This window comes from Halyomorpha halys, unplaced genomic scaffold, assembly GCF_000696795.3.
Source record: "Halyomorpha halys isolate HHAL.00 unplaced genomic scaffold, Hhal_1.1 Scaffold450.1, whole genome shotgun sequence".
In the NCBI taxonomy this organism is placed as follows: Eukaryota; Metazoa; Arthropoda; class Insecta; order Hemiptera; family Pentatomidae; genus Halyomorpha; species Halyomorpha halys.
In genome coordinates, this window is record NW_027111919.1 from 675,280 (window position 1) to 689,494 (window position 14,215).

Sequence of the window (14,215 nt, forward strand, 5' to 3'; positions counted from 1 at the left end):
TATATATGCTACATAGATAAAAACTACTTTTGTTTTTTCTATAATAAGCTATTAGTGGTATTGGCACCTAACTCAGATTTGCACAGCACTTCATAAGATGTTTATTCATCTTTGCAAATGTTACTCCAGTTGTGCATAAAGTTCCAAACACCTGTTAGTTGATATAAAAAAAATTTTCAGTAGATATTTCTGATTGCTGATATATCACATCAGTCTATAGGTACCAATTTTATACATCCAAATAAATCTGAATTTCAAAACAAAACATTAAAAAATTTGCCCCCCAAAAAAATTAGATAGTAGCAATAGTAGGCAGACATAAATAATTAATTAAATAAAAATTATTTTTTGTTGTAAGAACTCACGTATTACCATTCTAATTTTCCCCTGTTATAAAAGAATTTTTTGAGTATCCTAATAATGATAATAAAGAAAATGCGTGCAAAACTTAAAAATTGAGCAAACTGTTTACTTAATAATCATCAATTTGTCAATAAATATCAGTGAATTATATTAAGTGTAATGATTAATATTATATTATATTAAGTGGATAATAAATATGAGGAGTAGATGGTTAGGGGTGCAGTCAGAGAATAACATAAATAAGTTTTTAAACTGTGAAAATATAAAAGTGTTATTCTCTTACTGCACCCCCAAACATCTACTCCTCATATTTATTAATTATAAATCTCTTTGCCTATAGTGAAGTAAATAGTCCTAAATTGTGCCACTTTGCTCTCACCCAAGGACAAGCAAGCCCAAGGTATTAAACCTTAAGGCCAGACAATACTAAAATGATTATTACTCCTATTTACATCTCATAAATATAAGCTATTTCTGTAATGTATTTCTATAAAATATTATTAAACCTCATTTGATTGTTTGTACTATACTCTTATGTAAAAAATATACACATAGCTATTAAAATATGCCTTTTAAATATTGCTATAATCTGGGCAACTCCCAGTCATACGTCATGGATTCATTACCATTTCAGATTAGTTAGAAATTTTTCAGACACATGGTATGTTGTTAGTGAATTAGTGCATTTTTAAAAAATATTTGATTGAACTTTCAGTTTAATAAAATATAATTTTTGGGAGAGCTGATTTATTTAAAGTAAATTATTGACGATATAATTTGTTATTTTTATGAGAGATAGATACAATTTTTAAAATGGAACTTTTAAGATTTTTTAAGGTAAAAGTGACAAAAAAAATTTTAAAAACTTTTTTTTGTTTAAATATTTAACTAGTATTTATTTATTTAGATTCTTTGGGTGAACCTAATTTCTGTTAAAAATACCATAAAATTTTTTAAACTTATTTTTATCCATCCTGCTGATCATAAATTACCCCTTTATTCAGACCTAGCTTTTACATCATTTCACCTTAAATTTTATATAAAGATTTATGATAGCAAATATCAGTTGACGCATTTCCGCTGTAATGCAAAAATATTTAGCCATTATGAAATTACATGACTTATACACATATTTTGGATAACAGCTCCTAATGATAATGAGTTCTTAATGATGTCATAAAATTAAGATATAATTTATCTGTTCCAACAGTTTAAAATGATAGCCAAAAGTCAATATTAACTCCGATGCGTAGCTTATCTATATATAAAACTATTATACGATCGAGCAATTATAACAATATTTTTAGAGTAGGGATGGCCCGTTATCTCTACTGAATGTTTGAACAAGATAATACTATCTTTAGAACGGTACCAGGGGGTCATTCAGTGTACATTCACAACTGTGCTGTAGTGTAAGTGAAATGCGGACTCACCAACAACTGTGTTTGCTCAATTTGTGCGGTGCATTCTGTGCTGTATGCAGTTCTTTAAGTAGCGGCTTCATATGGTACTACTGGCGCTGGGCACTCAATACATGTGATGATATGAGAGCTTGCAGCTGCTTGTTGTATGGTACATGGGGTTTTACTGAATTCTCTGGAGGCGATTCTATGAACTGTAGTTATGTCACATTTGCTCCTGTACCTCTTTTAATATGGTCTATGCTTATGGTCATGTACCACGGTTTAAGGCACAGCACTGTAAAAGAGAGTCAAAGGATTCTGATTATGAACTCTCCTACTGTGTAAGTACAATACATTGACTTTATTCTATTCATTGATTCAATTTGATCAAGCTTAAGTTAAAATAGGCTTGAAAATTACATATTTCCATAAATCAACATCACAAGAATATTTTCCTATATCATTCTTATATTCTGAATACATATTGTTCATTGTCATAACCGGTAACTATTAAAACTGATTCAAACCAATTGGTTCTATAATTATTACTGATAAGTGGTGTATAATATAGAACCAAAATATAAAAATCATCAAACACTTTTTCTCATGACAGTAGTGAAATATTAATGGGTTTATATATAGTCCTATATAATATACTTGCCTATATTTTTAAAAGTTTTTTTTTTAATTGAGTATTCTACCACCAATGAGACTCTAAATATTTTATTTTTCTTATATCAAAATATCTGTTTCTTAAATGTCTAAGAACTATGTTTAAATGCTTAGTTTATGGGAAATTAAGATAGTTTGTAAGAATCGTTTTTGCTAGTTATAGGTATAACATATAATATTTCTTAAAATATTCATGAAAGTTTTTTTTTTTAGTTTGAATGCATATTTCCCTTTTCAAAAGTTTTGACATAAAAAAAAAAAAAAAAATTTAACAAGAACTATAAATGAAAGGGCAAAATTATTTTGCAAGTGTCATCAAGACAGTACTATAGATAGAACTATTTGTGTCAGGTTTTATCAGAATCTGAGGGAGTGAGTGTCATGACAGATTTTATTTGGCATGGGAACCCCATAATATTTTAACGATAGAATGAAAAATTAATCAAGTTCACTGAGCGATTCTCTACAGATATTATTATGCTGAATATTGCTAAATTATTATAGCTTGTAATTCTAAATTATATATAGATATAAATAATTATACTCTTAAAGCCACATCTTCCTAGGAGCAAGCATCAGATTTATGAATGAATGCAGACTTCTGAGCAATACAAAGTTCTGGCTTCATAGCCATCAGCAGCATTGCCAAAAAAAAGACATCTTCAAAGAAGAAGCTGACCCCTTGCCATAAGGATTCAACTTTAATGCTTGATAAAAGGCAAAATAACCTGATTGAATAAATTATTAAAATAATTATAATCCTAAAATAAGCATTACCCATGGATAAGTTTCGAATAGTAAGAAATTACTGACCTTTTTATGAATTTTTATCAACACACAGGATTTTTCATCTTTAATCTACATTTATGAGGAATAGCTCTGGCTGATTGAATAAATTATTAAAATAATTATAATCCTAAAATAAGCATTACCCATGGATAAGTTTCGAATAGTAAGAAATTACTGACCTTTTTATGAATTTTTATCAACACATAGGATTTGTCATCTTTAATCTACATTTATGAGGAATAGCTCTGGCTATAGCCCATTATATTCATTAATATAATTATTAACTAGAGAGAATCCTTTATTTTACAAGCAGTGCTTCAATATATATTTTGTTGTTACTACAAGACATAGTATACTAATCAATCTGTTATTAGATATGACACAAGTTTATTTTTTATAAAAGATAAATTGTAATCACCAGTTTATTAAATAATCATTAAATATGATTATCATTGGCATGAATAAACAAATTATTTTTAAATGCTTACATTGAACAATAAAAGTTTCTATTATTTTTTTTTGTGTGTAAAAAAGTTTGTTATATTAAATAGTGTGAAAATACTTTTTCCAAAATGCTGTGTGATTAACACATTAAAGTTTTATTAAATATTGAAATTATGACGATTATGTCTAAATCAATAATTAAAAATGAAAATTTGTACCCCTAGAGCCCATGAAAGGTTAGAAGTTCAGTACTTTGTAAAGTACTGTTTCTTAAATAATAGTTGTGGAAGATGGTGATTTCATGGTCACGTTAAACCGCCAGATTTTTCCCTAATCAAGGATACCCACTTTATGTTGCTGATTGGACTCCATAGGGCTCTCTGAACCCACAGAGATGACTCATGGTTACAATAACACAATAATAGAATCAATAAATTAAAATTCCATTTTTATCTCCTGTTGTATATAGTTGATTCAGTAACTTGTTCTAAGATATAGAGCTTAATATGATACATTCCTTTTAAAGTAATTCTAATAAAATTAATAATACTGAACTAATATTAATTTAATGAAGTTTAAAGAGCTTTTCTAAAGATTACTACCATTTTTCATTGGAAAAGTAATTTTTGATCTTTTATAGCCCGAATTTTGAACACATTTCCTACAAATGTGTCTCACAGAAACCATATTTAATATTTATATAATATAAATGGAAATAATTCTTATTTATTAACTAATTAGTTATAATTTTTATGATTTTCAATTTCTATAAACTAAATTATTATATTCTATAAACTATCACTGAGAGTTAAAAAATGTAGTTACCTTTTCTGATGCCTAGGAAACATTCTAATCCACCCATCAGAGCCATCACCATATAGTCCAGATCACAATCCTCTTGAGCATTTATGGTATAGTCGTGAAGAGAATTAGTTCTAAAAAAGGAATTAGAGAATATCGTTCAGGAGTTTATTTGAAACCTTACTTGGTCAATAATAAACTTAAATTTAATTTTTATAATTATTAATGTTATATCACTTATTTATTCCCTGGTGCAAATCATATCGATTATTTGACTCATATAACCCTAAAGATTGTTAAGATATTAACTATTACATAAATGAAATCTAAAGTTTAAATATTAGTACTGTTCTACAATAATATGTAACACATCATTAATGTGTTATTTAATCATGTTGGTATGATTATAGTTTACCTTAGTTATATTATAACTAAGGCATATAGTTTATACACTTTATATTATAACTAAGGTATACAGTTATAGTATAAATAAGGTATATATTATAACATAAGAAGTTGGTTGGAGGTACTGTCAGCGGAAATATCTCAAATTAGTAAAACTTATTGTATTTCAGTTTTATTGATTTTATTTCTCTTATCAGGTATAAATAACATCAAATATAATATAAATAAGTAAAATAAAATTTTACTTATTAAAGTTTTACTCTCCACTGACCGCACACCTGACCAACTTTTCCTTATATTATTTTAATCTTTATTCTTGAACATATTTATAAAAAATCATCTTATTAGTTTTATAAAGTTAAAATTATTTTGATTTTATAATCATTTAGCTCCAGTAAATTACTTAATCTATTAATAAATCTATACTGGCATAATACAAAATTTTTTTAAATATTTCAGTAATTTCATCATACAAATTATGTTTATTTAATTCCTAAAAAATAAAATTACCGTTAATAATGACACAAAGGAATCCTACAAACATTAAAGAAATCATTAATATGCTAGTAATAAACCATGGATATATAATGAACTACAATGTGTGAATACAAACCAAATGAGTATCATTTGCATTTAGTAGAGTTTCTATTTTAAATGTTTTCAATTTGATTTCCACTTTTTATAAATTATTACCATGATAGATAAAACAAATAAGCTATATTTTTATAAAAGAATTCATTTGTACGTAATTATCATTTCGTTTTTCTTCCAGGAGATTATTTCTCTTTAAAGACAAATAGAAACAGTTTTTTGCTATTTCAATCCAAATAAAATGGCCGCCACTCTTGAGGTGATCTTTCATGTTCCTTATCTTGTTATTAGAAGGCATAATTAAAAATTATGTAATCTTCCTGTTTGCCAATTTTATATTAATTATTTTTTTAATACAACAATAAATATCACATTTTAAAAAAAAATTGAAATATTGAACGGTACTTATCGCTAATTTAAACTTGTTTTAGCCTTAGTTAAACTACTATTAAAGAATATAAGATATAGCGTTTATTAATGAGACATTTTGATGATTAAAGAGTTTCATAATTTTACAAAAACCTAATCATTTTGTTTTCTCTCGCAGAAGAACTCTTTTCCATTTGTGTAAATTTGTAATTTTGAGCCCCCCTCCCCCTTCCACCAGAATTGGACTACTTCAAATCTAAATTAGATAAAATCTAGAATATGTATTAGGTATTTACATAGCTCCTTATAAAAATAAAGTGATGAAATTTGTAGTAAAAAAATTATATCTAATAGCATTATAGTAGTCTAGTAAATTTTCAATAAGAACATTCACCTCACCTTTATTTTCTTTTGAGTCACTCCATCCAACGTCCTTCAGCTTTGCGCCCTCTCAATTTCTAAACTTATGAATCAAATTCCATCCAAACAAAAACAATCTGACATATAAATTAGTATAATGATGAGGATTATTATGATGTAGTAGTATAATGATGAAATTAGTATAATGATGATTCAATAGACTATTAATTTTATGCAACAATATATTTTTATACATAAGAACAAGTAATCCAAAATTAAAGTAATGCCACTTATTATACTATATATTATATAAGTGAATTGTTTTCTGTTTCAGACATCGTGAAGTGATGAACCCGCAGAGGATACCGAAGCTGTTCGCCATCTGTTCTTCGTTCATAGCTATCGCTTCAGCAATTATAATATTTTCTTCAGGAATAGTTTTGACAGATGGTTATTTTAAGACCTGCAAAGAATATAAAAAAAATGTCGTGGACCAACTGGATGTAAGAATTTTTTTTCGTTATTTATTTTATTTTTTATTATACATATTAACTGATCTACTGAAAAACTACCATCCTCTAAAACATTCATTTGCATGTTTTCCTATGAAATTATTTTACGTCTTAACTACATTTTTTTTTATAAATAACTACATCTCTACTTTACATTAATCTGACCAAAAAAAAAGTTATGATTTTTTCATTCTCTATTGATGTCATCCAATATACTGTCCCAAAGCTAGTAGGAATGTCACAAATCAACTTAGGTCTATTGAACAATTATTAGAATATGTCCAGCACTAAATGAAATGAAAAAAATTGTTAAATGTGCCACCATTAAAAAAAAGTAGTGATATGTTTTTGAAATAAATAAGTATACACAGTAAAATTCTATCAATGCAAAGGACCAACAGTAAAATAAGGTTCCAATAGCTATCGTTAAAACGGAATTATATATGTTGAAAACGATGATTGTTGGTAGTATCGGGATCGCATCTATAGTTTGCTAGGCCTTTTATAATTGTTAGGTTTGCTTAAAAAATAATTTTGATAATCATCAAACTGGCAGGCGAGTGGTAGAGGTTGCTGCAGCAGTTTGATTACATTCAACTTGTGTTGGAACAAGCCTAATATTTAAGTCTTCAGCACCATTATCAACAAGAAAGATAATCTAATTAGTGATCTCTGTCCTTGACTTCATTAGTATACAGTACCTCCACAGATCAAATACACGAGCTCTTCGAACTACCCCCTTACATCCTCACATCAGCGCCTCCTCCGATGCGTTGGCAACAAACCGGATAAAAATTCAGAAATGACGTGCCAGGACACGTATTTAGGGAATAAGGTTTTTAGGTTTGGTTTAAATTTCAAAACCAATGTGTGGTCTAGTACATTATAAAATTCTAAGAACGCTCACTACAACAAAATTACAACTCAAAAACTCCTTAAAATGTAGGCCACTACAGAAGAAGGAAACTGCGGAATCAAAATATATATTGGTAAATGTATTCATGCTAAAAACAAGAAATTTCAGAAACAGGGATTATGGAAAAAATCGATAGGAATGATTAATTGGTTCCGGTCGACTTTTATAGAAATAAAAGTCGACTTGGTTGGATTCAAACCGGCACCGCTGCATTCACGAGGCAGTTGCTTAACTCCCTCAACTACAAACAATCAATTTATTTTCCAGCTAGGATAGAAAGAATCGGCCAACCTACAGGTTTCTGATTTATTCTATTATTTTTTGTTTAAAATATCTCCCGATCTTATCTCATCTTATTCCGTGGCCATCATTAAAGAATTTTTACTAACAATCTCACTCCTAGAAAATATATTTTTTTCTAAAAGAGAATATAATAACGCCAACGGAGTTTCCTTAAATCCTGTTTTTGTTTGCGAACGGCGCCAGATAAGAATTCTTTTATTAGCTTGGTCGCTTCAGCGCTGGCGGTACCTTTAGTACGCATTCGCGAACAATACGCACATGTAAAAACAAACAAAAAAAAACACCACTGTGATTAGCTTATAATAGGATCTAAAGCCTACAAGTACCTCGGAAATTTAAACTTCTAGGACATAATATAATGTTCAAAGAACAGAAATAATTTAAACACAAACGGCAAAACGCTAGGTTCCTATGAATTAACATAAGCGATCCAATATCTTAACACAAAGTTGAATCAAAAATCGCCTGAGAACTGGCTTACGAAAAGTCGACTTAGTAATGCATTGTAAAACATCTGAACAAATAGGCTATCCGTACAAATAGGCTATCCCTACACGGATCTAAGCATTTCTCGTACCAATGCTTCGATGAATTCTTCAGAAGTTCCACAAAATTAAAATAGGACGGCTTTATCATCTTTTGAAATGTCAAATGTTTGGAGTCAAAACTGATCGGCTCCTTCGCTGCGATGCCGGTTCCCCTGAAAAACCAAACCAGTCTCGAACAAGAAATTAAATTATATATAAATAAACATTGATAAAAAAAAAAAAAATGAAAAGAACTAAAACCAAAATGCAATAATTCTAGTAAAAGAAATACTTGTTGAGTTAATAGGAGAAACAGCAGTATGTTCCAGCGAGGATGAGGCCAATTTTTTTTTAAACAAGCCTGTCAAAAAATTGGGTCTTCATTAATCTTTTGAATGACATTGTATCCTATTCTTTTGTAAGTAGTGTAAATACAACTATAGACCATTTGCTATGTGATCAATACTACAGAAATCTCCAATACTTTAAGTTAAACCGATATGAGCATAACTAAGTTTGAAATTCAAGAAACCTAAATGGAAAAAGATGTGAACAGTTATTTTTGTTAAAGTACTCTTAAGAATTAAAACGAGAAAATTAACTTTGCTCTCAGGTATTTCGTTAATAATTACAATGCTGAAGAACTTGGGTAACAAAGTAAAAACAAAAATTATGATGAGAAACAACAGTTGGGCTGAAAAGTTCGTAGGCAAATATAGGAAACAATTTTATTTTTTTATTAAATTTGATTTTATTATTTAATATAGTTGCCTTCCAGGGCGATACAACGATTATAGCGATGATACAATTTTTCAATAGTATGAAGTAGGATAGTAGTATAGTATGATATATGATAGTAGTATAGTATAGTTTGCCTTTAGCCTCAAAATAGGCCTCAGTTTCGGTGATTACCTCTTCACTGGCGTTAAATTCCTTTCCAGCGAGCATTCTCTTGACGTCTGAGAACAGGAAAAAGTGGCTGGGGGGCAGATCTGTAGAATAGCGTGGATGCGAAAGCAACTCAAAGCCCAATTCATGAATTTTTGCCATCGTTTTCTTTGATTTGTAACACAGTGCATTGTCTTGCTGAAACAGCACTTTCTTCTTCTTCAAATGGGACCGTTTTCCCGCAATTTCGTCCTTCAAACGCTCCAATAGTCGCTGTTGGTGGTTTTCCCTTTTCAAGATAGTTGATGAATATTATACCATGCGCATCCCAAAATAGTGATGCCATGACCTTGGCAGCCAACTCTTGCGTCTATCCACGCTTTGGAGTTGGTTCATCACGAGCAGTCCACTCGGCTGACTGTCGATTGGACTCAGGTGTGAAATGATGGAGCTATGTTTCATCCATTGTCGCATATCGACGCAAAACTTGGGGTTTATTCCGATAGAACAGCTCCAAACACTACTCAGAATCATCAATCGATATTGAGCTCGCGCGGCACCCACTTTGCATACCAAATATTCATTCACGATATTTCTAACACGCTCCTTTGATGTCTTTAGAGTCTCAGATATCTCGATCAAATTCACTTTACGGTCATCAAAAATTATTTTGTGGACTTTTTGATGTTTTCGTTGGTACAGTCTCTTTGGTGCGTCCACTGCGTGCATCGTCTTCATTGCTCATTTCGCCTAAACTTTGCAAACGACTTTTTAAAGGTTGATTTTCCTGGTGCTGAGTCCGAATAATGTTTATCAAGCCAACCTTGGCTTCACCTGTATTTTTTTATTAACACACGAAATTCCTTTTTATCTATTTTGTTCAAACTAACAAAAGTTGCTTCACTCAAAATGCTGTAAATCACAAACTAATACTCCAACAGCTGTCAAATTGATACACGAATCTTTTGAAGGTTAGGGAAAACTAAAAATCATATGGATTTAATACTACCGTAGTATAGTACCACAATGTATGTGTCAGCCTATGAACTTTTCACCCCAACTGTTGTGTTTCTTGACTACATTAAACTTTTAGAAGGAAAACAGTCGTTTACATGAAAGTCAATTACTTCAACAACAAGAAAACACTTCAAAACGAGACTCTTAAATTTGGTCAAGAAGACATTACCAGTAAACTCATAGACTAAATTTTGTTAAGATAAATATAAGCTATATTATTTAATCCTGGTGAGTAGATGGTAGACTTGTACACAACTTCAGCTACCACATTCTTCCTGTTTTAGTTTGAGAACATAAGGTCATTGAACTCCTAAAACAAAATATTAAAAAAAAAAATGATTGGGTTAATAACACTTGTATTATTTTCACCTGTTATTGTCTCTTTATCTCTACTTGACACAAAAACATGTTTTGGATCTCTGAGTCCAATTAGATAATCTATCACTTCCTCTATAAACATATTATAGATAATTGGTCTTAAAATATATATAGGGAGGAAATGGGGTGGTTTGATTAATTTATTTTATATTTAAAATTAAATTCTATCAATATTTTAGTAAGTTTTTCAAGAAAATAATAGGGAATGTACAGTGTAAAGGATTTATTTTTATTTATTAAATACATTATATATCCAAAAATTTTAAATTGGGATACTTTTGAGTAAAGTTCAAAGCCAAGTTATCTAAGGATATATTCATAATTATCTGTTTGTATTTCATGTACAGAAAGTAATAAAATTATTTTCCTACATTTATCTATTTCCAAAATTTAATTATTATGCTTCCATATCTATACTATATTTATTTCGTTACTGCTACAACCCACGAAGAGTCAGGGGTTCAGTAAATTATTAGGGAATACTGTTTCGAGAACAACAGTTGTGCTGATAGGTGACTTGGTCATAAAATTTTTCCCCTAATTAAAGAGTACCCACTTAGTAGGGGCTGCATGTGCCCAAGAAAGTGTTTTGACCTCAAGGGCCCTGTTTCATAATAAAGTACAAACTAATACTATTAGTCTTGTAGATTTATCTCAATTTAATTACACAGACTTGTACAATAGTAACTTGTACTTTAGTATTTTTTAATTCCTGTAATAGCACTAATAGTCATCTCAATAATGAAAAAAATAAGTATTAGTATTATTACCACACTAGTTTCTACACTTGTACTATCAACTAATACTATTAGCTTTCATTATGAAACAGGGCCAAGGTCGTTCCATTACTAATAAAACAAAATAATTAATATCATTTCATTGTAAATGATAAGTTATTAATGAATGCATAATTAACATATATCTACTATTACTTTCATTAATTATTTTTTACTAGTTATTATTTCAGCAATGTTTTTTTATTCTATTAATTTTAATTTCCACATTCTTATATAATTTCCAATATATCATCTTATAGTTATTACTAACTTATTTATTTACACTTCACAAAGACCCACTATATAAGTCAAAACACTGTTTTTTAATGATTTTTGTTTTTTCTTATTTTGACTACTTTCTTAACCATCACTTGGGATATCGTAATGGCACATTTTAATAGATCAACCATTGTACTACCAATTAAAATTCATATAATGAAGGTTATTTATATATTTTCCAATAGGTAATGTTTTAGAGTCTTGGAATACAATTGCAGAAAAAATATGGTCAGCCATTTGAGTTATCAATGCCATCTGTAATAGTTTATTAAAAGCTTTTTGAACAACTATTCATTCATTCAATAAAATGAACAGTAATTGATATTAAAAGTAACTTATATTTAATAATGTGGAAGAGATAGATATTCCATAAAATAAGGTACCTAATATGGAAAATAATAAGTATAAAATATAATTCTATCTTTCTTTTGTACCTTTAAATTATATTTTAATTTATAGTCAAGTCTGATTCTATAATTACGATAAATTTGAAGAATGAATCACATTATATAGAGTTCAAAATTTGAACTGAAGCCGAGAGAGTTAAGGTGCCATCTTAGCAACTAGATAACTGAAAGGATGCTGGTTCGACTCTGGTCTGGATAGGAGGGGTTGACTTTAATTTAGTGGCAGCCCCAGGTAATAACAACTTGACCTTCCTATTCTTGTTAGAATAGAGAAGCAATCTGTGCGATAACACCCTACCCTCTCCTCTGCATGTCAGGAAAAGGGTACAACAAAAATGTCTAGTATATGCCCTGATTTAACTGTGAGATTACCTTTAGCAACTAAAATCTCATTGAATTTGATTTCATTTATGCCAATTCAACAAGAGGATTAGTCTATTCCCTTTGCACAACAACGCCAACCTTCTTCAGCATCTGGCCTAGCTTATAAAATAAAAATTGAATATAACACATTAACAATTTGAACCGTTTTAAATCTCCAGGTATTTTAGTTATACAGCTACAGATATTTTAGTTGTAAATGACACCCATAATCTCCAGGTATTTTAGTTATAAACGACACCTATAATCTACGGGTATTTTAGTTATAAATCTCCAAGTATTTTAGTTATAAATCTACCGATATTTTAGATATAAATCTACAGGTATTTTAGTTAAAATGACACCTATAATCTCCAGGTATTTTAGTTATAAACGACAACTATAATCTCCAGGTATTTCAGTAATAAAGGACACCTATAATCTCCAGGTATTTTAGTTATAAACGACAACTATAATCTCCAGGTATTTCAGTAATAAAGGACACCCAGGTATTTTAGTTATAAACGACAACTATAATCTCCAGGTATTTCAGTAATAAAGGACACCTATAATCTCCAGGTATTTTAGTTATAAACGACACCTATAATTTACTTATTCATACCTTTTTTTTTTCAGGCCAATGGAGATTTGGCCAGCTTGGTGACAGACAGACTGTCGTGCGGTACAGTTTACGATTTCCTAGACTATTTGCAGCCAGATCCTGACTACATAGACTACAGGCACAAGCGTGATGGATGGCTCATCAACACAGATCTGACATTTAAGTTTGCTATAATTACAACTTGGGTGACGTTCGCTTTGTATACAGTATTGTCAATAATGTACATCATTAGTTCCCGTAAACCTAAAATCCCAAAAACCTTTATGAATACTGATCTTTGAAAGAATTTCTCTTTTAATGAAAGAATATAATAAAACTTGTACATATTATTGTATATATACAAAAAAGAGATAAACCGGATTTTGAGGTTTAGAAAGATTAATTTAAATGACTTTTAAGCCAAAAATGTTTTGAGAAAAACAGTAAGACTCCCTATAACATCAATGACGTTTAAATCATGTTAATTTTATTGAGTTCTAACACAGAATGCGTATTGTTGATTCTGTGATTTATAATGAATTTTACTCAATCCGTTCGATTATGGGAACGGTTATTTTATAAATTACCGCTAATTATAAAATAATCTTATTTTAATCTCTATAGAGAAGGGTGATATGTGCAAGGTACTAGACTCTATGATCGAAATATTTGGTTTAGGAATTCAAATTCAAATTTGGGTATAGAGAAAAACTAATTTTTTCTCTCTGCTTAGCATGAACTTCAGGATCAGGAGACTACGCTACAACACAGCCTCAATAAAGTAGGGACCAGAGCCTTCATGTTTTAAAAAAATATAATGATGATAACTTAATATGTCAAAACTTGATTTTCAAGTCAATGTAATGGTTTCTAAACTGGTTAAAATAGCGGATCCATTTCTTGTGTAATATAATTTTTATACATATATTACTTACCCTCATCAAACAAGGGTTAGAAATGTTTAAATCAATTAGGAATATATATGTTTTCAGTTCAGTGGGAGGATGTAGGGGCCATTTAAGATGATTTCTAGGGTTCTTACCATAAACTACAA

General features: G+C 29.6%; 1 protein-coding gene across 1 annotated transcript; it reads left to right on the forward strand.

The window, feature by feature from the left end:
* Positions 1-1,262: 1,262 nt before the first annotated feature.
* On the forward strand, positions 1,263-14,215 carry LOC106682914 (uncharacterized). The gene is made up of 3 exons (XM_014424051.3): positions 1,263-2,107; positions 6,532-6,700; positions 13,197-14,215. Exons 1-3 carry the CDS (start codon positions 1,785-1,787, stop codon positions 13,461-13,463), a joined length of 759 nt encoding a protein of 252 aa, XP_014279537.1. The 5' UTR covers positions 1,263-1,784; the 3' UTR covers positions 13,464-14,215.